This window comes from Zootoca vivipara, chromosome 5, assembly GCF_965207765.1.
Source record: "Zootoca vivipara chromosome 5, rZooViv2.hap1.1, whole genome shotgun sequence".
Classification (NCBI taxonomy): domain Eukaryota; kingdom Metazoa; phylum Chordata; class Lepidosauria; order Squamata; family Lacertidae; genus Zootoca; species Zootoca vivipara.
The window spans coordinates 15,229,503-15,255,702 of NC_142588.1; the positions used below are offsets into that span (position 1 = coordinate 15,229,503).

The window sequence follows — 26,200 nt, forward strand, 5'->3', positions numbered from 1 at the left end:
TTTCCTCCTTTCACCAATGGCCCACAAAACAAGTCCTTGCTTGGTATCATTCCTGTTTGGTTCAGGAACTGCAGTGGGTGTAGACCCAGGTTCAAAAACATAACCACCGTAGGTAGCTTATGTGGCAATTAGACATCAACCTTGATAGAAGACAATATGGCATTAAAAATGTAATGTATTTTGTAAAAATAAAATAAAATCCCAGTAAGTATTGCAGTCTAAGCCTAAAAGTCAGACCTACCTTCCTTCCTTCCTTCCTTCCTTCCTTCCTTCCTTCCTTCCTTCCTTCCTTCCTTCCCCCTCTTTCCTAATGTAACAGCTTCTGTAATCCCTACATTCACATGGCATCATATCACCCTGTGCAGCATATTTTAATTTCTATGCAAGTAATGCAAATCTACATATTAAATCTTTTCACAAAACAGTGACAGCTATTAAAACTGATGAAAGCTGGCTGTGGAGCGATGCTGAAAGATCAATACACATTCCAGCTTGCATAGGATCAAACTACTCTCTTTGTAGTTCATCAGAGACGGCACTTTCCCAGAGCTGTTTATACTGAGAGTTGTTTTTTCTGTGTGTGGATCAATAGACAGCAATGGAATTAATGGGCTAATATTTTCTAATACAACGTTGTAAACACAGACAATTGTTGACAGGAGTTGCCTGTTTGCTGCCATCCCCCCCCCCCTTTCTATCTAACCCTGAACAAAGCCTGTTTTTAAGGTATGTATATCTAGTTTGAGAGTGCAACCTGCTTCACACGGGGTTTTTCTCACTACAGATTAGATGTCACTTCAGGGTAGCTCTGGTAGGGAGGAAACAGGCATGAAAATATAAATAACATAACTGGGGATGGACATGTCCCCATTTTCTTGTTTTGTTCACACAGGAAAATGTGCCATATGAAATCCCCCTCTTGTTAGAGCTGCCACTGAAATTTTGAAAATAATAATAATAATAATAATCCCAAGTTTGAAAACAGGCGAAACATTTGAGAAGTTGCAAGGGAGACTAAAAAAATAAGAAGACAATGAAGATTCTTCCTAAAACCTGCAGCATATGTAGGGAAATTCATATATTCTTTGGCCTTTACCAGATTTGTCTGAAGTGAACTCAAATCACATTGGGAGGTTTCAGTTTTGAGGGAGGAAACACCCCCCCCCCATAAAAATAAATAATCAGAATGACTTACTGGAATTCCTCAGTTAAGGGACAAGGTCTCTCAGTTTCATGAAACAGAGGGGGGGATTATCTGAGGAACACTAGAACAAAACCAATTGCAAGTCCTCTCATCATTCTGGTGAATAGCAACTTCAGCTACTCTGCTTATAAGCTATTTTGCAAAGCATAGCTGCCAAGTTATCCCTTTTTTAAAGGGATTTTCCCTTATGCTGAATAGGCTTCCTCGCGAGAAAAGGGAAAACTTGGCAGCTATGTTGCAAAGACTTCTTGCTGCCTTCAATAAGTAGCTGTGATGAGAACACCTTAGCCAGTGAAACCCACTTGTCTGGTCAGATCTGTTGAGATTGAGACTGAAAAGCAATTTCTTACTATAAAAATCATTTATGAAGGCAGCCTGTCTCAAATAATTCCATTTCTATCGCTTAACTGGGGAGAAAAAAAAGTGACACTTGACAGGAAGAAATCCACAACGTGACCACTGTGGGTCATTCATCTCGCACAAAGATTTTAGCACAGCACAAAGACTTAGGACATTGTAATGGGTTGGAGGAGGCGGGGAAACACTATAAATCACATTTTTCCCTAATGGAAGTCATTCCTTTCAAACAAGGTGAAAGTCTTAACCAAGTGGAAGTTCTCATTTAAGCTGATAAATGGAAGCAATAAAGCTTGAAGCCTTTCCCAGTTTTTACTAACCAATGTGTCCCACTCATAAATGGAAGATTAGTGAAAGTTATGGTGGATGAAAGTCTTTCTAACATCCCTGGTATCTCGGCCCCAAATTTGACACACTGATGGGCAGTCACATTCCATGTGCACGTCTTCCCCATTCACATAGACACTAGGGCATGCAGGCCTAAAAATTTTTGGCATCAAAGGCAAGGCTTCCCAAACCTTGGTCTCCAGCTGCTGGTTTTTTTTTTACTAGAGTTCCCATCATCCCTGACCACTGGTCCTGCTAGCTAGAGATGATGGGAGTTGTAAACCAACATCAGTTGCAGACCCAAGTTTTGGAAACTAAGGGACTGTGCAGATAACAGGAGTGGACCCCTCTCCTGCCTTGCCTCCCCAGAGTCTGTTCCTGGACTCCCCCACCGCAAGCTTTCCTTCAGTATGAAGTCTCTAGATAGGATTTCTGCCTGGTCACAACAGAGGCATTCCTTCTGTTTCCCACATTGCCAGCTCCCAAATACAACTCAGTCTCTCCTGTTTTAATTGTAGCAGCTGAGCTCAGTGACTCTGCTGTACTTGAGAATGCATCCCTCCCTGTGTACTGTTTTAAGTTGCCCACGGCTCTCTCCTGTTCCTGACAGTCTCTTGGGTCACCTCACATATCACTGAAGAATGCATTAATAAATATCATGACTAAAATGGCACCATTAACTAATCAAACCGAGAAAAGCAAAAAGTAAAGATCAGAGTTCTCTAATAATTTTGCTTCTTCTACTACTGAATCATCACCAACATCGTCATCTTGCCCTCATGCTCCCTTAGAAATGTATTTTATTTTTTATGCAGATGCATAGAGGCCTTTAATATTAATGAGAGCACCACTTGCTCATTAGGAAGTGAAGGCTCAGGGGTTTTTTTAAGCATCAATACTGTTACAGGACATGTGGATTATACCAACAGATTTATTGCCCTTTTAGTCAAATAAACTGCAAAGCATGCCTAATAAACAACCTACTGGCTCAACTCCATTCACACCATGCAATATCTTTCAAAAGCTGCAAAACCACTACATTTTTAATGACCTAGACCCCACCCAGCTTTTCTCCCCCAAACCCCCTAAATTGCCTTTTGATAAGAGAGTAGCACTTGGCACACAGGAGCAACGGACACTAAGAGAGCATGTTGGACTTGGCAAAGAGTTTTGTTTCCCTTTGCCAAAAGAGGAGGAAGTGGAAGAATACTTACCTAAGTGCTGGGTGTTAATAGCTCTCACTGTGAAAGTTCTCTCTTTCCTCCTATCAATTTACTTGATAACCTCCCTGTTTATTTGGGGCACTCTGTTTGACTAGCTGCAGACTACTTGCCCATGAACAAGTGTGACACATAAACATGTTATACAGTACTGATTCTTAAAAGGGATTTGTGAAAATTGCCCCTCTCCATGGAGCTTTCTTCTTTTCTGCCCTTTGGGTCTTGGCTACTGCCCACAGTGTCCTTGCTTATAGGAGCAGACAGCATAAATCAGCTGTACGTTCAGAAATGCATCCAAATGTGGATGCCGTCCATTACTTCCAATGGGATCTATATTCAAATGCACACCCCCATTCATAAGCTAGCTTGCTTAAGTGTCTGCATTGATATATTTCCCCTTCCCCCATTGATAAAATCAGACATGAGAGGGGTTCAGGCTTGTTACCCACATCTGGAAGAACAATATCAAATCTACATATTATTGCAGCATCCCTAATTCACAGAGTTTTTCTTAATGGGTACCTTATGCAGCAAGGCACATCCCTATATCGTTCATCATTCCCAACCATTGACCTTTCTGAGTAGTGTAGTCTTCTGGAAGGTTGCTACAGATATTTGTTCAACTGCCTTTCAGAAAGAAGCCAAACAGTTCTTGATAAAAGCAAGTTTCTTAGGATGCAACAACACACAGGGCTGCTTGCAAAAGCAGCATGCCTGTGTTGACTTTTCACCTTTTCCTTTTGAATTGGGTAGAATCTTTTACAGTATACTGTGGGGAAGTAGGCAGGAGTCTGTATATTGTAGGTACTATACCATACTAGGGGTGGGAAACATGCGATGCTCCAGACGTTATGGGAATCCAGCTGTCAATATCCCAGTGGCTGGGGCTAATGGGGAATGGAGTTTAATGACATACTGAGGGCTACAGGATTCCCATCTCCATATTATATGGAAGAAAGGAAAGGCCAAGCAAAGGGTTTGCTCATGTGATATGAGCAAAATCCAGTTAAACCTGAAATGATCAACAATGAAATTATAGAGTGCTGAAGCAGGAAATATCAAGTCATAAACTAGGGGGAAACACACCCACATGGCAGTATCCCTTTTGCCCAAATATAAAAGAGACAGAAGTTTTCCCCATGTTTCTCAGCAGCTTACACATGAAGTTAAAAAGCAAAATCAGATAGATACTCATTAGGGTTCTCTATGTCCGCATTTGCAATGTTTAGGTGATGAATTGTTATCTCTTCTCCCTCTGTTGAGAGAAGTGCATTTTACCACAAAATTAAGATAGGCATCTAATTAAGCAGGGTTTTCGTATGACTGGTCAAACCAGGGGACACATCAAGTAAGAAAGGGAAATGGATTTTAAATAGAAGTAATTGGAGACTCATTCCTAAAGGTACTATTCAAGGTTTCTACTTTCTCAGATTTTAATGATGCACCTGAATGCCTGAAGAGAAAACACAATAAGGTCACTGGAATCTGCCTCGGTTTTAATGTACAAGGCAAGAAAGGGCCTTTGCACAAATGGAGCATTGGTGTCACATTGCATTTCCCGCAGTAAAACATTTGGGATTAAAACATCAGGCTCCAAAAAGGAATGTGAGAACTTGTTTTTTTATTTATTAGAAATTTATAAGTGTTAGCTAGGATAGAAACACTTTTCCATTTAAGTCCTGGAAATAGCTGACCTGCAATTTAAACAATAATTTTTAGCAACAGGCTTTCTTTACCTAAACTGCTTCTATGTCTCCCATGTGTTCCACTGACAACCTGAGAAGAGTTATATTAATATGCCAAGAGTTACATAAATTATTATTTCGTTCCGGAATATAATGTGACAAGGATAGTTCACAGCACAACAATGGATGCAATCTATGCAAAAATATGCAACTTGAAAGTGCGTTGACTTCAAGGGATGCATAACTGTATGGTGTTATTTCTATGCTCAGATTAGTCTCTAAATTCTACCCTGCCCATAGATGAATGACCCATGGTTTATGAATTTTGAGGGTACTGCTCCTTATTTATTTATACAGACATTTATGCCCTTCTAGTGTTAATTGCCACTCAAGGTGGCTAACTATTAACACCAACAGTAAAATACAACAATGCTATGAAAACACAGCATAATAATAACAGGTGCAACATAGGCATTGGATAATAAAATTATCTATCAGATGAACAAAAAGGCTGCCTAAAACAAAAACAGGATTGCTGTATGGCAAATATTGCAAGAGAAGCAGGCAACCGAGCCTTGTTCCACGATTTAGGCAAGGCCACATTGAAGCCCCTTCTCTCATCTTCCCCAACAGAGCCTTCACTGCAGAAAGAACATAGAACTCTCCATCCGATTTTTAAGCACCAAACATGCTGGCGTGTGAGGAGGTGATTTTCAAGGTATTCTGGACCTAAGCCAGTCAGGGTTTTAAAAATCATCACCATGTCTAAACTTGATGGGGCTGTGGGACTCATGACAATAACCCTCTGAGCAAACTGGGTTCCATCTACTCTCTTGAAAACATGCTTCACCATTCCATTCCATTCCACTGGGCAGAGAGAACCTGATTACGTACTAAACATTATTTCAATACCTTTTGGCGTGATCTTTGATGTTCACCTCGAATAGGAGAATGATTGTCTCCCCACCCCAACTGAATTCAATTAGACTTAAAATTCCCCAATGTATTTCGAATAAGATTGTTTGCTTATAAAGGACACTGCCTTTATTATATAATAACATGTAGCCAGTATTGAAAGCCATATAATCGTAATAGCCACATTCAGTTTTCCTGTTGAACATGCAAAACCTATTCAGTCTTAATTATGACATTAAAAGGGAGTTCTAACATATGGTGCTCCCTTAAAGGCTTTTGCATATATTGTATTTTTATAGCATTTAGCCCTGGGTTGCTGCCATCTGTCCCCAAGTCGGCTTAAAGGTAGTTTGAAGATATGCAGTAGGAATCGCCCTACACGGAAAGATAAGTAGAGTAGATCATGGATGCCTTTTTTGTTGGACAGTTGTGTTGCTAGAGTAGCAACCTTCTGAAGGTAGAACAACATGCTTATGCATGTCATGCAGAGATAGTGGAATTAGTACGGTAGGTGAGCAGGAAGGGGGAGGGAAAAGCTTCTCATGCTGATTTTCCCTCCAGTTCCTACCCCACAAGCCTTTACCATCAGCTTGTTCACAGTCGTTCAAAGTCAGCTACAGCAGGGTGGGGGATGGAGCAATGAGTGGGGAAAGGGCAAAGTATTCCTTGGCCTGCTCAAAGAATGTCCTCTGCAGATGTTCTCACATTACTGTTATGAAGGGACAGAGATAGAAAGGCGCTCTCTCTCTCTCTCTCTCTCTCTCTCTCTCTCTCTCTCTGTGTGTGTGTGTGTGTGTACACACATACACATGCATTCATGCATGCATACATGCATACATACGTACATGCATACATACTGTATGTATTTTCCCAGCTCATGATTTTTATTTTGTATTACCAAATCAGTTTGATTTGGGGTGGCAGTTTCTGGGTTTCCTGGGTTGGAATTTCAGTAGCTAACATAACTGATAAATTATATTTATTTAAATTTACTGCATTTTGCCCACTGTCTATCTTTAGCCGCCAAAGCAGTAGTTTTAGAACTGCCTCGAATCATGAACAACAGCAAAGAGAGAGAGGCTCCTCTCAGCCTTCCAACCATAATGCGGCATACTTGGTGCTATGACTCCATCAGTGGTGACAAATGCATCAAAAATGGAATGGGTGTCCTTGCTGTGGGGAAGTCTATTTTTAACTAGAGATGACTCATTAACTACTGGGGTCTCCCAAAAGCTACATCTGTCAAATTGTAATGGGGGGGGGGGGGAGAGCGGGTAATAAGCAAGGTCACGTTTGCTGAAAGCTGATAATGGGGATGTGATTTTTTTTTTTGCTTTGTCACATTGAAAGGCAGTGATCCTTGCAAATCCTCCTGTTTTGACAAATGGTTTGTCACAGAAAATTTGCTTTGGAAAAACCACCCCGTCCTTCTGAAATCACCCAGGCTTATTTTACAGTTTGCACTGTACCAATTTTATGTGTAAAGAAGTATGCCACTAATTCTGTGTGCACAACTAATCATTTCCCACCGGGGGGGGGGGGAATGATGATGAATAAGGGAGGCTTGTGAAGGCACTCTTAGAACCAAAATGCAGCACAGAAACAGCATGTATCTCTGAGTGCCAGTCCTTAGGCACTGAAAATGGCTCCATCATGCACAAGATCAGCAAGCTTGAGGGAACCCTAGGGTTTGCAGAACTACAAGAATAAGTTTCGGGATAATCCCAAAAACATCTAAATGAGGACTGGCCATGCGCTCATTGGGTAAGGAACTCTTATAAAAGATGGGGGATATGCCCCTCTCTCAGGGATGGGGAGTCTGTGGCCCTCCATATGCTGCTGGTCTGCAACTTCAATCAGTTCTCACCACTGATCATACTGACTGGGGTTGATGGGAGCTGGAGTCAAATAACACCTGGAGGTCACAGGTTCCACATTTCTTATATAAAAAGAACACAATACTGTAAACAAACAAACAAACAAAGCAAAACACTGGAGATAACATACGTAGCATAAATCAGTCAAAGCCAAATGCTACATGATGTTTTAATAGGATACCCAGATGTAATATAAAGCACTGTACTATTGCAATTTTTTAAAAAAAAACAATGGCAAAAGAATAGGATTGGTTCGTGCTGGCCGAGGTCACTGGGTCATATATGAACAGCTGTAACTTTTTACAATAACCTGTAAGGTGCACTGAAAAGAAATATGATACTTCTAATCAGCTGCAGGATCAGATTCTGCACCATGCATAACCTGGCTTTGACCTGAGCAACACCATAGGAATGTAAACAAAAGGAAGTAAAGACTTCAACAATGAGCCTTGAAAAGGATAGATGAATTTCTTAAATACTCAAAAGATTCCCTGAGACAGCCACTGATAAAAACATGTATTTTAAAGCAAAGAAACAGAAGAAAAGGGGAAAGCCCTTCCAAATTAATTTTAACCTGTAATGAAATGGAGTTGCAGCTTCCACTATTTTACAATTAGTACTGCAAATCGGAAGAAGCCACCTAGTACTCGGCATCAATCAAAGGGGCCAACAAGCAGGAATATGTACCAGTCAAGATAGCTATAAGCCTTATTTTCCATGCCTGTGGTTGCAACCTGAGAAAACAGGTTAGCTGACTTGCCTTCCATGGGCAGAAACCTCTGCTGTCATTGGACAAGAAGACTGTCATGTATGGATCATTTGCAACATTCTGTGATACTTCATATTTTTTTGCCTTTTCATTGGCAGGTGATACTTTTGTACAACATATGACTACATAGGTGGAATCAAAGTTAAAAACTTTGTGAAAATGTTTTTTTATTGTTTTGAAAAATGCATTGAATTTGCTATAGCTCACAGTTGCCATCTAGTGTCACAATTGTATACTGCACTTTACAACACATTCAAAACGTTTTATTTGCAGTCCATGGTTTTGCTACTGTTTATGAAACGTGACCAAGTGTTTGCAACATACTTATTAATTATCACACTTCCATTCTTCTGCACAAGATTATATTGGTCATTATTGCTTTCATTTTCCATTATTGTTTTTATTTTCCATTACAGGTGCTCTTCTTTACTGGCTTTTCTGCTTTTTCCTGGCTTTTTCTTTCCCTTCTTCTTGACTTCCCCTACTTTTTCACCCATCAAAATGTAGACTTGGTGAAGTGTGCCAGCGTGAAATTTTTGGCATTACTTTACAAAACAGCAGACTTCACTGGGAATTTTAATAGGATAATATTTCACTCACTTTGATTGTACACCGCCCTAATAGACCTCTGCACAGCCCTTAATGTGAGAAATCGAGCTGGACTGTCTCCCTCCAGAGTGCTGAGCACAGTGTTTCTGTGTTGCTAGTGATGGCAATCCCCCCATATACTGTAAAGGAAAGGGTGTGTGGATACCAATAGCAACTTAGCTTGACATTCTTCAAGATGGCTTCCCTCCCTTTAATATGAGCTTTCATTCACTGTTCTCCTATTTTCAGAAGGTGAAGAGCAAGACTAGGAACGGATGTAAAGCACTGAGTAAGAAACCCATATAAAGTTCAAGCTATCCCAGAGGCATCTCTTATTATTAGGGAAAGATCCTTATCTGAAGGAGGGGAAATTAAATGCTTTAATCAAAGAGTTTCTGAAACCCCACAGGCTAGGACTCCCAAAGCAAGCAGGCTCTTCAAAACAATTCAGTTATCAGCAATAACTCTGCTGTACTACAAAGCAACACCCGGAGCTTCTAGTGCAATCGGCACTGGATTTGGCCAGAATAAAACAAGAGATGAATCCAAATCATTTTACAAAAGTTTGTTGAAAATGGAGTTAGAGATGCTGCCCACACAATAGTAGTCTACCCCTTCACAACACAAGCCAACTGGCCACTTACGGTGGCCTGCCATCCTCTTTTCTGGCCGTTCCAAAGTAGCAGCAGAAACAAGAAGTTTGCTGAGTTTCTACTGGACCATCACATCTGGTTGGGACCTAAAGGGAACCTTTAGGCACAAACCCTTCACTGCTGGGTGATCTCATCAAATTGCACACATAAATTGTCAACCAAGCAGCAATTCATGAAGCCAGGTGGTACAACCAAAATGCTTCCAACAAACCTCCAATCCCATGTCTTGATTTGAGTCTAGCTGCTGCCAATGGAAACAGAGCAAATGCTTGGTGATCCACTGGGTTTGTGGGGGGGGGGGAGAGAGAGTAGTTCATGCAAGCCTGAAACCTGCCAACACTGGTTCAAGTTCAAGACACACACTCACTCCAAAAAGGGAGATAGCTTAACTTGTCTGGCCAGTGCCCCGCATAAAACAAGTGTGTGTGTCCTGGAGCACAAACACACACAATTATTCTGCAGTGCAGTGGTGCCTTGCGGTAAACCAGGCATCCCCAAACTGCGGCCCTCCAGATGTTTTGGCCTACAACTCCCATGATCCCTAGCTAACAGGACCAGTGGTCGGGGAAGATGGGAATTGTAGTCCAAAACATCTGGAGGGCCGAAGTTTGGGGATGCCTGCGGTAAACATTCAAGATTCAAGAGCTTCTCAGCATAAAACAGAGCTTCTCAGTAAAACAGAAAAAATAGAGTTTCTGTCGGTGAAGAAGCTGAATTCCATGCTGAGGGACATTCAGAAAGGAACTGTAAATATAACTGTCAATATCATAACGCCGCCACAAATCAATGGCCCAACCACACTTTGAATAAGGTGTTCAACCACATTCCTTGGTGTGTGGAGTCCCACAAGGCGCAATCCTTTCCCCGATGCTTTTTAATATCTTTCTGCGCCCCCTTGCCCAGATTGTCCGGAGTTTTGGGCTGGGTTGTCATCAATATGCAGATGACACCCAGATCTATCTGTTGATGGACGGCTGCCCTGCCTCGGCCCCGGACACACTCACCAAGTGCTTGGAAGCTGTGGCTGGATGGCTACGTGGGAGCCGGTTGAAGCTAAATCCTTTGAAGACAGAGGTCCTCTGGCTGGGTCGGGACGACATGGGGTTGGGGGGCCAACTCCCATCTCTTGCAGGGGCTCAATTAGTGCCAGCACCTTCTGTCAAGAATTTGGGTGTAACCTTTGACGCCTCCCTTTCCAGGGAGGTGCAGGTTGCAGCCACAGCTAAGGTGGCATTTTTCCATCTCCGCCATATCAAGTAGTTGGTCCCTTACCTCTCTCGCCCTGATCTGGCCACAGTGATCGATGCGACGGTCACCTCCAGGCTTGATTATTGTAACTCGCTCTACGTGGGGCTGCCCTTGAAGCTGACCCAGAAACTCCAGCGGGTGCAGAATACCGCGGCGAGGCTCCTTACGGGATCCTGGCCGCGGGATCACATTCATCCAGTGCTTTACCAGCTGCACTGGCTCCCGGTGGAGTACAGGATCAGGTTTAAGGTGCTGGTTTTGACCTTTAAAGCCCTATGCGGCTTGGGACCCTTGTACCTACGGGACTGCCTCTCCTGGTATGCCCCGCGGAGGACCTTAAGGTCCACAAACAACAATATTCTGGAGATCCCGAGCCATAAGGTGGCTAGATTGGCCTCTAGTAGAGCCAGGGCCTTTTCAGTATTGGCCCCAACTTGGTGGAACACTCTTTCACAGGAGACCACGGCCCTGCGGAATTTGTCATCTTTCCGCAGGGCCTGCAAGACAGAGCTGTTCCGCCTGGCCTTTGGGCTGGACTTAGTCTGACCCCTGTGTTTTTCCTCCCTCATGGTTTGGATTTATGGACTACTTAAAATGAGGCTGCATTTTAAATTTTAATACTGTATTTTAATCTGTATTTTAATTAATTGATTTTTATGTTTTATTGTAATTATATTGGTGTTAGCCGCCCTGAGCCTGGTTTTGACTGGGGAGGGTGGGGTATAAATAAAAATTTATTATTATATTATTATTATTTATTATTTCTATCATAGAGCTGAGAAGGCTTCAGCAAAGGAAACAGGAATCATAACGAGACTGAACAACTCCTGTATCAGGAAAGGTTAGGGATTTGTTATTTTAGAACAAAAATGGGTGTAAAAGAAAACATGGTAAGAGGTGTATAAAATTAGGCATCATGTGAAGAAAGTGGATTTAAAAAAAAAATCCTCCCTCTCTCATAATACCAGAACCCGGAATCATACAATGAAGACGAACGCTGGCAGATTCAGGGCAGTCAAAACTAAGTATTTCTTTAAATAGCTGGACCACAGAATTCCCCCCCCCCCATGACATACAGCAATGGCCACCAACTTGGATAGTGTTAGAAGGGGTTTAGACAAATTCATGGAGAATAAGGCTATTGGATACTTTGGGAAATAGGATGTTGGGCTGGACGGGCCATTGATGTGATCCAGCAGGGCTGTTCTTATGTTTGTATGAGCTGCAGCCCTTCTCCAAAGGGCCCCACACCGCCTCCCCACAGCAACTGTCTTTGGCACCCACAGTGTGAGAACATATTCTGCAACATGCTATGGAGGCTGCCAGAAGCTGCCTTTCTGCAGCAGCCTTAAGAGGATGGGCCAGCAGACACTGCATCCTGAGCACTGGGGATGCCCACCTGCCTGGTTTTCCGCAGCCAAAATGATTATTGTTATTATGATTTAGGGCACTCCGCTCTCCGCTCTGAGCAAGCCCTGGGAACAGCAAATTTGGAGTAGCTGAACCTCATGTTGTGCTTCTTTCCATTCAAAGGCATCAGATAACGCAACAACAGAAAGTGACCAAAGATTTGCAAAAAATATGGGGAAAAATGGGAAACCAGGGGTGGGGGTGGGGGTAAGCCTGATGGATCTAAATAATCTCAGGAGTGTAAAAACTGAAAATGATGTGAATGTATAAGAATACTGTTTTAAAAAGTGAAATGTTTTTTTTAAAGAAAGTGACTAAAGATTAACACTGCTCAAAATAAAATAGCTGTACTGTAGTTCACAATAGCTCTGACATAAAAAATGAACAATAGTCAGGAGAAAGGCAAGTATTCTCTTACAGCAGTGCAAATTTAGTCATAGGAGACTTCCCCTCCTGCCACACATAGGCGTACTGCAGAATCAGCCAGACCCAAGTTAGCTAATGAGGCCCTGTGTTCCTTCTATCTTACTCTCCTTCTCTTTGTCTCTTTCCCATGTGTGTCAATGAGATGGGAATCCTTGGAATTGTCACTGGCGTGTGCCATTTCTACATCTGCCCATACTCAGAAAGGGGTATTTGGTATTTTTGGTCTTGGAATGCTCATTTATGGATTAAATCTGCATATTAGATGGTTGTGACATTCCAGTGTTATAAGGGAATTCCCTTATCCTGCCCACAGGGAATGGTATGGATATAATTTCACCACTATTCCATTCCAGTCACTCTCCTGCTCTTCCCATATCTGACTAATGCCTGATCTTTCATGGCACAGCTAAACCAGTGGTCAGCCTAGGCTCATGCTCCATAGTGGTGGTGCTGGAGAAACCCCAAAGCTAATTACATACCTTCAAGTTACTTTTGGGGGGGGGTTAATGTTGACGTGCCTTCTCTCGGAGGGGTGAATTTTTTTTTGGCATATGTTGTGGACATGTTCACATTGTTTTGATGCTGTTTCCCCCCCCCCCCCCAGGGTGCCACCCCCACCCTTTGAATTCACTGACTTTTGCTTCATTTGTCCACACTCTTGATGAATCCTGTGGGCTGTGGTGACCAACATCATTCTGTTGCTGATGTCACTATACATCTGACATGATGACATAACAGACAAATATTCAAATCAGGTAGGTTGCCACAGCCAATAGAATAAAGTGGCAGCGAGGACAGATGAAGCTGAGCACAGCAAGGAGGGAGAAGAAAGGAGGCCTCAAGCTATGCAAGAGGGTGTTGATGTTTTAGCCCAACAACAGAGTTTTGCCTTTTTGGGGCACTCCCAAACAACCGATTTCCAGCTCACGTCTGCACACTGTTACACCTTAAGCTTCTGGATACCCCTGTGGAAGAATGCTGTTCAAAACACAGTGGAATAATTATAACAATAATAATGTACCCAGAGCCTTCCTTCCTTCCTTTCTCCAAGACGGGTGCCCTCCCACTTTTCTCTCCTGATCAGAGTGTGGGCAATTAAGGAAGGAACAGGGAAATGGTGCAAAAGAAGCAGCAGCCAGGGTGATATAAGGGCACTGAACAATATCAGGATGCCAAGTCTGAAAGGCAAGTAGTTTGGGAGAGAGTAATTTGTTCAACTGCATTGAATGTGCTGCTTCGAAGTGAAAACCAGATCACATACAATCCAAGGGCTACATAAAGGGCTGCTGCAATGCTCTGAGAGAACACTACGAGGCATGATGCTGTGGAGGTGCCATGGCTTTTGCACCTGATTTTCCCTGATTTTTGCCTTGCACAGCAGATTACAAGGTACCCAACCACATCTGGAAATACATGTGCAGGCGCACGCACACACACAGACACAGAGACATCCGCACATTATAGGGCAACCAATCCTAACTCTCTGACAAATACATCCATATGAGAGACATGTATGCAAGATGTTTGTTACATTTACATCTCGGGCGCGAACCTACAAAGCAACGGGCATGATCCAACCAAACTGAAGCAGTAATAAATGCCACTGAGTTCAATGGAAGATCCCATTGAAGTCAAAACACTTGGAGCTGCTTTGCTTTCAGGGGATTGTGTGTGAAGCAAGCAAAACTAAGAGTAATATTTGGTGCACACAATCATCTGGAACAGCCTTCCCCAACCAGGTACCCTCCAGATACTTTGGACTCCAACTTCTGTCATAGAATTGTAGAGTTGGAAGGGATCATCCTCAATCATAGGCTGTGCTAGCTGGGGTTGATGGGACTTTCAGTTGACAACGTTTGGAGGACATCAAGTTTGGGAAGGCTATTCTGGGCAAACACTGTAGCCATGCTAGGTCATCTTGCAGGTGGGACTATAGATGTGATTATTAGCTATATCAAATATAAATTATAATCTTATAATTGTACATAAAGACACAATGATCCTTTTGAGTTACTGTACTAAAGAAAGGCACTGTGATGAAACAGTGGCACTTTCTGAAACACATTTACAATTTTATCCTACTTGATTGACATCAATGGGGATTGCTAACCATAAAATAAAATGTTATATTGTTATCAGGATTCTGCATTCCACAAGAGAACCTGGAAAAACAACAACATGGCAGAATTCATCCATTGACATTTAGGTTATATTAGCAATACCAGACTAGTTATTGCGGTGGTATGTGGTTTGGCCTGACAAACACAGTATCTAGTTTGGCTTCGATAATGCCCACAGAGTGCCGCTGATACTGCAAATGGCTGTGTCCTTCCCACTCATGTCAGCTGAACTTGCCCTGTGTAGCGATGTCACTGTGTTCCACATTCCTGGCTCCTACTCGGCATCATAAATTGCCAATGGCAGTAAAATGTGGAATGTTATAACATCACAATATGATGGAAGTTCAGGAGGGATTAGTTACAATGGTAGCTTTCTTGAGTTGTAGCCATACATTTACCCAGAATGTCTAATTTGGTCCAGGGTACATACAATTATTTTAATTCTTACAAATCTAATTTTCCATGCGGTCCCCTCTCCTCCTGTCTTATGCCATGCTGTACTCATTACAGCATGGCATAAGACAGGAGGAGAGGGGACCCCATGGAAAATTAGATTTAATTTAAAAAATGTGTGTGAACAGATATTTAACCTGCTGACTGTAAGAATAAAATGTGTCTACATTACTCATATTCTGAAAACAAGAATTATTTCTCTCTCGCCCCACAGCAAAACATGAAAAATAAAAATATGGCAAAAATTACACAAGACCTTCCCCCATTATCTTTGAAATTTAAGCCTGGGAGACTGTGCCATGTGTCTGCCCCCCCCCTTCTCTTATTGTATGCAGGTGATGAGTACAAAGCTTTGAGCTGAAGTAGATGAATGGAGCAATACAAAGTCTCATAATTGCTTTAGGGGAGGGCGGAAGGGAACAGGAAATAGTCTTAAAATACTCACTTTGACGAATCTATGAAGTATATTACAAGAGCACCAATACTAAGAGCGAAGACTAAGACAACCTGCAAAAGTGAAGAAGAAGAAGAAAATGCAATCACTTTACTGCTTACAGATGAGGCATTCATTCTTCAAACAAACAGGAATGAGAAAACAGTGCAAGAAATTTTATGGTTCCATTTTAATTGCCTTATGCTTTACCGAAAATATGAATAATGCTTGCAGTGCTTGACAAAACTGGGGACAATCCTTGAAATGTATACAACCAGAGCTTGCCAAAGATATTTGTGGGCCTGAGGAAGAAAATCCAGGTGGCATCGACTGGTGGTAATATAATAATAAAACACGATAATGGACGATTTACTGTCTTTTAATGGTGTTCTAACATCTGCAACCTAAGGCAGTCTACCACGCCCTAATATAAATCATACAGACATCCCCCATGTGCTATGGGGTCTAGGCCGTATCCTCTCAGGAAGTGAAGCCTTTTGGTCCCTGGGGTATGGCGCTCTCAGAAATATGACCACAACTCCAGAACACACTTTTCACTAAGACCTGTCAAAGCACCTCACTGCTCTGTTTCATCCACCTTGGGAAAACCTCTTTGTTGACAAGAGGACTTTTAAACATTTTGAGAGCATATTCCCAACTAGGGCTTGTATGCCATTTTGTGGTCTATTAGATTACGGGCAGAACACAACAGGGTCTGACAGGTTGCGGGTGGAACCTTGTGGGGTAAATCAGAAACAACAATGTTATTTGTGGGTAATGACCAATACCAGGCATCCCCAAACTGCGGCCCTCCAGATGCTTTGGCCAACAACTCCCATCATCCCTAGCTAACAGGACCAGTGGTCAGGGATGATGGGAATTGTAGTCCAAAACATCTGGAGGGCCAAAGTTTGGGGATTCCTGACCAATACCAATACACACTATTTCATCAAATACAGTAAAGACCTGAAGTATGTAGGATAGGTTTCACTCTGTTCACAAAACAGGCAGCTATAGATTGCTTTTTATGGTGCTTACTTCCTGGAGAGAGTAGTGGTCAGCTACATTTTTTGTTTTTCACTATGTTCACAATACTATAATGTCGAAGGCAATTATACAAATAAAGCTTTATACAAACAGTTTCTTTGTGGTTTCACATTTATCCAGCACATTTACTATCACGGACAGGTTTTACTACAGACAAAATGTAAGCATGATCACCTGTTGGTTTGAGACTCTGGCACCTGTAAAAAAACATTCCTGTTCAGACAAGCCTACCTACCCTGTTTCCCCTATTTTAAGACGTCATAAAATAAGCCATAGCAGGATTTTTAAGCATTCAATGAATGTAAGTCAGGTAGGTGCTTAGAAAGATGAGGTAATTTTAATCTGTTTTCATTTTTGGACTTTTGCATGTTTTGAAGTAGGGCTGTGGTTTCCCCCCCTTGATTTTACTGTTTCATCTTTTTGTAAACTGCTTTGAGGACTTTCATAATCAAGCGGTGTATAAATTTCATTAAATAAATAATAAACTAAGAATTTTGAAAATGTATGTGCATGTGTGTGTGTGTGTGCGGGCACACAAGCCCAAACAAACACACAATATACATTAATCAATATACCACAGGCAGAGCTGCTAAATTATTAGCACAACTGAGTAAAAGAGAAGTACAGGCTACTGGTCCGTAATCTCTTGCTGGATGCAAGAAGGCTGTAGCTAAAGAGTTAACTCCCCATTGGGTAGAAGTGGGATTAAAAAACTGTTTTTGTAGAGGAAGGAAGAAAAAATATGTGGGATTTGATGAGAATGAGCTAAAAACTGCTTGGTAATAACAGAGCTATGATTATAGAATATTCAAAGGGGGGAATAGAAAAGCCACAGGGGAAATGTTTTGTTTATAACAACGTATGCTCAACCAGTGGATTTAAAATCAATTATAAAAATGAATATGCTCTGTCTCTCTCACTAGCCTATATCCTTTGCCCAGTCACAAACCCTCAGGTCAAAGCATCCAAAGGCCTGGAACACGAGTGTCCATCTTGTATATTTCTTTAAATCGTCCACTTGTACCAGGTACCGCTACAGCGGGAAGGTAAACGGCGTTTCTGTGTGCTGCTCTGGTTCGCCAAAAGCGGCTTAGTCATGCCGCCCACATGACCCAGAAGCTGTACGCCGGCTCCCTCGGCCAATAACGTGAGATGAGCGCCGCAACCCCAGAGTCGGTCACGACTGGACCTAATGGTCAGGGGTCCCTTTACCTTTACCTTTACCAGTGGTGTAGAGATATCATCATATGGAATTGCCAGTTTCACAAGCCAGAGAGTGTTTTGAATTGTACATGCTTCTCTTTGGAAAGGATACATAGCTCAGCGGGAGAGCAAATGCTTAGCAGAACAATGACCCCAGTTTCTCCAGATAAAAAAATCTCAGGTAGGCAGACTTGGGGGAAAATATTCTTCTTTAAGACCTTGAAGCAATGCTGCCAGTCAAAGCAGAGAATGCTAGACAAACTTAATGGAGTGTGGTTTAAGGCAGCTCCTTACAGTTTATATATCTCACAGACGTCAGAGCCAATTTGACAGCTGCGTACATCTCTGCCATTTGTCTCCTGCTAGCGTGCCGAGACTGAGAAGCACACATAGCTTTGCCTTAGACTGACAAAAATCAATACTTTATGTGTAGCGGGGGTGGGTTGGTGGGGAATGGAAATCAAACCCAAAAGGAAATACTGTCCAGGGTCATTAAAAATTGCAAAGGCCTTGTGAATCTTTGCAACAAGCCCCCATTTTAATGCAAGATACCTGAAACAGTGTGAGGAGCACCAAGTGAGTTTTGAGAGGCTTAAAAAGAATCCTATCTGAAACAAATATTTCCACTCGGCTCCCTAAATCAATTAGTTGCATTTATATAACTGCTTAGCCAAATCAACCACTTAGGAAAATAACTCAGTCAGATGTGCATTTTCTATTTTGCTTAATTGACCTGAACAAATAAAATGCTTAAAATCAAAAGTTTTTGGCTTTTTTCTTTTTCTTTCTCTCCCTACAGAAATCTCTCAGAATTACAAATGAAAGGATTTAGGGAACCAAGTGCAAATAGGAAGAGGGGTATCCAGCAGAGCAGTAGAGTGGTACCTCGGGTTGCAAACTTAATTCGTTCCAGAGGTCCGTTCTTAACCTGAAACTGTTCTTAACCTGAGGCGCGCTTTCGCTAATGGGGCCTCCCACTGCTGCCGGTGCGGGATTTCTGTTCTCATCCTGAAGTCAAGTTCTTAACCCGAGGTACTACTTCTGGGTTAGCGGAGTTTGTAACCCAAAGTGTTTGTAACCCAAGGTGTTTGTAACCCAAGGTGTTTGTAACCCAAGGTACCACTGTATCAGTTCTCTGATATCTGGTAGTCACCCCGAACCTATCAGAGAATGGAGAATTGAACCGCCACACTCAGAACCCTTCACATCATTTTCCCTTTGGAGAAGTAGTGGTAGACAATTTCTCAATGATGCTTCCCTTCTTCAAAAAAAAAAAAGTTAAAAAAATGTTGTCAACAAAACAGTCTCCATTAACAAAAGTGTTTAGGCACACAATCTGTGAAGGAGACTGGCAGTTACATAGCTTAAGACCTGCAGTGGGGAACCTTTTTCAGCGGAACAATGGGTTTACCTTTGTTTGAGAGGCTACATTCCCACCATGAAAACAGACACATATCGGTTCCGGTTTCCGCCTGCAGGAATGGCGGACCTGTTTTCCATCCCTCTGACCTTCGTAAGGAATTTGGCGGTTGCTAGGGGAGTAAATGGCAACCCCCTACCCTCTCCGGGGGTTACGGAGAGGGGCCGCTGGCCCGCGATGCCCCCAGACCCACTCCGACTGTTTATGGAGTGGGGGGAGCTTGGGCTGAAGCACTTACGAGGGCCAGGACTCCCGGACGCTAATCTGCATGGCGGGGATTTCCATGGTTAAAGAAGATAATTAGGCTTAAATCTATGGACATACTTCAGAAGGAGGGGCAGAAGCGCTGTTTACTGCTGAGAAATCTATGCTGCTGAGGGTGAGGAGTTAAAGGCTGTATTTCATCTGGAAGAAGGATTGATGGGGACGGAGCGATAAGGGAAGTGAGTTTTTTTTTACTTTTCTTCATATGAGTTACTTCGTACCTTCCCAGACGCGATGTCCTGGCTTGTTTGGAGTGAAAGAGAAGCAAAAGACTGTGTGAGTTGAACTTTATAAACTGTTGTTACTGAGCATATTTGTTAAAGATGTGGAGTTGCCGACGAGAAAAGCCCCCCTCTAGTTGGACGGGAGGAGTGCCTGGACGCGTTCGGAGGATTTATGAGCTGTGACGCACTTTGAATTGGAGCAGCGACCTGAAGCTAAGTTCAGCTATAGGGCAAGGAGATCCATTAATTTACCAAGAGTCTATGGTTTGATGTTTGGATCTTCTGCCTGGAAAAGCTGTAAATTTTACAAAGATCGTTAATCTACATGGTTATGAGAGAAAACGAAAGTGATTTGAGTTTTTTAAGATGGCGCTGCTTTGTGTTGACGACGCAACAGGGAGCTCCAGACCAAGAAGATTTATGGGGAGGCTGGACTGATTAACTCACACAGGAGAAAGAACATTTGTGAAACTTTGTTTGACATTTATCTCAGCAGCTGGGAAACAATCGGTTGAAAGTGGAAAACATCTATGTGACTGTAAGGGAAAGATCTGGATTATTATGAACTCGGAGAGACGATTTGAACTTTAGAAAAAAGACGGCAGTGGACGGTTGCGAGGAATCCCCAATTTCTTGAAGCATGGGAACCCAAAAAAAAAATTTCTAGATGATTTGGCATAACATTCGGTTTGATTGATATATATGTGTATAATTTGAAATAATGAATGTGATATAATTGGTTTTAATTGGAAAATTAATAAAAATATATTTAAAAAAAAGAAAGAAAGAAAACAGACACATATCTCTATCTGCCTTCGAGGCAACAAGAGAAATGACCGGGAGTAGTTCTAAGATGGCGACGGAGGCAGCAGCCTCGTCAGGGCCTCCTGCTTCAATTAAGTTTTTAAGTAGTTTTTAGCCACTTCTTGATTCTAATCTCACATTTTAACGTATTACTGGCTGCCTTATCGCCTCTCCTTGTTTTAGTTTATTGTTTTACTGTGTAGTTTATTTTTTTACTCTTTTATTGTTTTACTGCTCAACCTGACTTACCACAACAATGGACGCCCGATAAAGTTGCCTCTGTGACTGATTTCCAGCTTTGTCTACTGGCTAGAAATTTGGACTAACACATTGCTGCGAAGACTGGGCTATGGCTTGATAGAACTCTGCTAACTCCATTGGAATGTCTGCCAGAAGGAAAAAACGAGGCAGGAATAGCCCAAACAGCATAAATGGGACTCACAAATCATTTAAAGCAGAGAAGCCCTGAAAATCGACACTTTCATCCCCAGCTCGGAAACCGAACGAATCATAAGTAATGATGTCACGGGAACCCCCTCCCCTTTGGGGGCCCCAGGAGATGATCCGACACAGAGGATAGGAACAAGAGGGGTTTCCCCTATCCCAAATGCTGGCCCACCTATCTCCCTAGAACAAGAGTGGAGGAGCTTGTATTCAACTGATTTCTAACCTACACCCCTACCAAGAAATTTGCATAATGTTGGCAGAAACCATGGTCTTAGTTCTTCAAAGACTGAATGAAATTTTGACCAAACTTGTTAACATAGAGGAAAATCTGGACATGTGCTCCCCCCCGCAAACTCTCAAAGGGTTAAAAGGATGACAAGGCACAGCGGCGTCATTGAGCCACCAACCTGAGTCCCGGATGTAATAAGGTCTTGCCAAGTCCTCCAAAAGAATCAGATATTGCTCGAGATTCACCACAATGTGCACAGATGGATGAATCGCAGGGCAATTATGACATCCTTATCCCAGCTTCTGAACTGCCACTATCAAAAAGTAGATCTGGAAAAAATTCCACTTTCTGCCCAGCATAAGAAATACTAAACATTTACTTATGACTTTTAGCAAACCAGTCCTCCCGACTTATGCAGATGAAAAAACACCTTATGGTGGAGTCACTCCCTTCACCCGATAAGGGTCTTCAAGGACGAAACAATGAGACAGCTGATCTCTGGCAGAGAATCAAAGTTAATGTTGAAAAGTGAAACTAAATCAAGTAACAGAAATGGCAGTCACACGAAGGGGGAGGATAAAACTCTGAGTTAGAACTACAAGAGGAGATTAGTAAGCATAAAGTCTGAAATTTCAACTCTAGATGTAAAGACACAGGAGCTGGAAACACAACATTCAAATACACCTAACAGCTCTCCATCACGAAGAAGGCCACATGTGCAACTGTCTGATCTCTGCCCAAGCGACAGTGGTGAAGAGGGGGAGTCTGACAACCCTGACACTCTCATGCTAATAAACTTCAAGGAACCCCATGTCGCCGACAGACAGTTGAAACCACTCAATAGTACCCAGGTTACACACAGACTTTTGCCTAATGCCTCCAAAACGTACGATCCAACTGGTACCCAGATACCCACCCTTACACAGGAGGACCAGTTTTCTCCACTCTATCTCTGGCAGAACAGGACAAACGAGGTCCCTGCTCAGGAAGGTAGCTATTTGCTAGTCAACAATCCCCATTTTTGCAGCACATGCCACCCTAATATTTCCAAAGGCATAGAAGGAACTAACAGCCCCCCAACTATCCCATGAGGGAAAGAGGGACTGACAGTCAACAGGCCAGCATAAGGTCACCCTCCTAACCTGGATTGTAGCCAGATGGGCTGCATCTATCAGGAATACTTGCTTCACTGATTTTTTTTAATCACAATATCACATCATCTTCATTCAGGAAACCTGGACCAGGGATGACATATCATTAAATGGCTATCATTCAGCCCCATCCCATATAGCAGATTTAACGAATCTTTTTAAATCCCTCTTATTAGTTTTTATTCACCCATTATTTATGCTTAATCAAGTATTTTATGTATATGTTTTAATCTATGGTTGGTTTTTGCTCCCATTTATTTAATAATTATTTGCTTAGATTCATATTGTTATGCTATTTATTTAAATGTTTTGCTTATGCTGGTCTGTGACCGAATAAAGTAAATTCATTCAAGAGAAATGACCATGGTTCAGGAACTTTAAAGGAGAGTGTGAAACGGGGACAATGAGGGGTGTATTGTGTGTGGCAGACATGGGCTGGTGAGAGTTCCAGCCGCTGGATAGAAAGTTCCGGAAAGATGCATTTCACTTTTGGGCCTGAGGTTTCCTCACCCCTGCCTTAAGCAAACAAACCCATCTTCCTTGGCCATACCAGGTCAACCAGGAGACCAGAAGTAGAGAAAGGATATGTGCTTCTCCTCTACTATACCTAGACCAGCCTGCTTCTCAGGATGGCCTGCCAACTCCTTCAGCTCCGTAGCCCCTGCCCTTCTCAGAATTGCTATACACAGGCTCCGAGGCGCCATCAAACATGGTTAAGCAGCCCCAGGGGATTGTGGGATGCTATCTGGGACCATCGACAAAATCAGCCATGCAATGAGGAAGAGGCAGCAATGTTGTCACAAAACAGAAAATGAGTTAAAACGGCAAAAGGTGTTAAGAAGTGTGTGCAGCATACTTGGAGATAGTCAATACAGGGTGTGGGTGTGGAGGTTGGGATTTTATATTGTGGTAAATTCTGCCTCTGTCTTGGGCCAAGGAAGAACATAGGAAGCTGTCATATACTGAACCAAAACACTGGTCCATCAGTTCAATATCTTCTACATCAGTGTTCATCAACCTTGAGTCCCAGATGTTGGTGAATTACAACTCCCATCATTGTTAGCCAGCTTAGTCAGGAATGACCAACAACATAGAGAGACCCAAAGCTGAAGAACACTGCAATATTTCAGACAGGGGTTTCTCCCAGTCCTACTGGAGATGCTAGGGCAGGCATCCCCAAACTGGGGCCCTCCAGATGTTTTCACCTAGAACTCCCATGATCCCTAGCTAACAGGACCAGTGGTCAGGGATGATGGGAATTGTAGTCCAAAACATCTGGAGGGCCGAAGTTTGGGGGTGCCTGCAGGGCCGTCTCTAGGCCCGGGCTGGGTGGCGCAAGGCGCCAGGGTGCCTGGCCACCAGGGGCGTGGAAGGGGCGCCAAACACTGGTGTCTGCCTCCACGTGCCTCTGCTGTTGAGCGGCTTCAGGCAGCTCTCCGGAGGCGCGCGGGGAGCGCGAGCCTGAGGCCGCCTCTGCCGCGCCTGTGTCTCAGCTGTTGAGCGGCTTCAGGCCACTCTCCAGAGGCGCGCGGGGAGCACTGGTCTGAGGCCGCCCGAACAGCTGAGAGGCGCAGCGTGGCGGCCCCAGGCTCGCGTGCCTCCGGAGCTTCGCACTGGGAGCGGGAGCCTGGGGCCGCCTCCACCGCGCCTCTCAGTTTTTGAGCGGCTTAAGGCCACTCTCTGGAGGCATGTAGGGAGCGTGAGCCTGGGGCTGCCTACTCCATGCCTCTTAGCTCCCCGCGCGCCGCTCCTGCCCGCCTCACTCACGGGGGGCATCAGAGGGATCATGGAACCAGGGCGCCAGATATGGTTAAGACGGCCCTGGATGCCTGTGCTAGGGACTCACCCTGGGCCGTATGTGTGTAAACCAGATGTTCTCCATACCACTGAGCTATTCCCATTCATCTCATGATATCAGATGAATCCCAGAATTAGTAGGTTTAGGAAATTGCTGCTCCCCACTGATTTAATATTCATGCATGCCTCTCTTTCCTCCCATCCTTCCGATCTAGCCAGTTCCCATGGGTCTCATCCTGCAAAAGCCCTGTGGCTTCCACAATATCCTGGATTGGCTATCAGCCACAAACATTTACAAAATGGCTCTTGCTATCCTGAATGCATTTTTTTTTTGGCAGAGTTCCTTTCACGGGCATATGTGTTTCAGGATTGCGGCCTGCATAGTTTCTGAATGCATTGTCTGAGGGCAGACTGACTGCAAGACAAGGCAGGGAATAATTAGCAGTTAACTCCCCAGAGAGATGGAGGGGAAAAACAAAGGAAAGAGAACCTCTGTTCTTCAAGCCATCATTCAGCTGTGTAATAACACTTTCTGAAGTGGGGATAACAGTTATTATATATGGTACACTGAAGCTCCATGAAGGCACAGTCCACAGAAAAGCTAACTAGGCCTTGCATTATTTTGTTTTTGTCTAACGAAAGAAAAACATTAGTTCTTTGGTGTACAACTTTTCTGCTCTGCGCACGTCAGCTGGGTAGAAATGATTTACAAAGATGCTTGTAAAATCCAAATCGCCAACAGATTCAGCCGTCTTCTTATCCAGATTTGTATCCTCATTAGAGCCCTTTCATTCTAATTTTATGCCCCCATTTGAATAATGCTTTACTATTCATTTTGACAGAGCAGGCTGTTCTTGCAGAATCTGAAGCAGCCGTGCTATCTAAAAGGACGGGTGAGCTGAAAGAAGAAGAGGAAAACCATTTCTCAGGTAGAAATGGTGTTCTTCTTTTGTTGATTCTGGTGCATCGCAATGATTAATTGATACTTCAGCAGCCATGGAGAGCCAGCTCACGCAGCTGCTCCTACATCACTAAGGTCACAAAGAAAACATCTGCTGACATGGTCAAGGTGACCCTCTGTGGTTCAGGGTCAGAGAACCTGGCCAAACCACATTGGTGGAGGCTTTATAATATACCTAGAGTAAGATGGGAAGAGTGTGAGGTGCTAAGGCAGCGGATGGGCAAAACTGTTGAGGAAGGCATTCCCTTGGGAAATACCAGTAATCTGCATGGGGTGTTGAATGCCGGTGCAGAGCTGAGCTAGTTGATCACAGATGGAGCCAGGGGCAATTTTGTTCTGGATTAATTAAATCAGAATAAAAAATGGTCCTGAATCGATCATCTCAGAAGTAAGCCCCATTGGGTTTAACACCTACTCTCAAAAAGAGCATTAAAAGAAAAGAAACCCAAAACAGTGCAGCAGATCAATGCAACTGCTCATCTGGAAAGCAAATTAAAGCAATTTCTTCTTCATTTTAGTGTGCTAGATAACCCAGAGAAGTAAGAAAAAGTCAAGGGCAAGGTAAGGAAGGAACACAAAGAATGGAACCCTGATAGGATGGATATTTACATGAAACTGCACAATACATTTCTTGCCCACAAAAGCAGGTTAGATGCTATGAATGTTTGGTCAAAATTAAATCCTATTGCATTCAATGGGATTTACTCTCAGGTTAAGTGGAGTTAGAACTGCAGCACAAAGCTTCCACCTTATGCACACTGACCTGGGAGTAAACCCCATTGAATATTGTGGTATCTACTTCTGGTAAGTATGCCTTGCATAAGACAGCTGATGTAGAGTGGAATTCCATGCACGCTTCCCTGGCCACAAGCCCACTCAACTCAATGGCCTTAATTCCATGCAAAATTGAAAAATAGGATCATGCTGTACTTCTACTGCTATACAGTATGTTCAACTTTCCCTGCTAA

General features: G+C 43.0%; 1 protein-coding gene across 5 annotated transcripts in view; it reads right to left on the reverse strand.

Moving 5' to 3' along the window:
* The window catches only part of KCNMA1 (potassium calcium-activated channel subfamily M alpha 1), a 541,146-nt gene that overhangs the window by 281,600 nt on the left and 233,346 nt on the right, over nucleotides 1–26,200 (reverse strand). For all 5 annotated transcript variants that reach the window (XM_035137304.3, XM_035137303.3, XM_088670120.1 and 2 more), the window contains exon 3: nucleotides 15,698–15,759. In XM_035137304.3, the coding sequence (XP_034993195.3) occupies nucleotides 15,698–15,759 (62 nt within the window). The remainder of the gene's footprint in view (nucleotides 1–15,697; nucleotides 15,760–26,200) is intronic.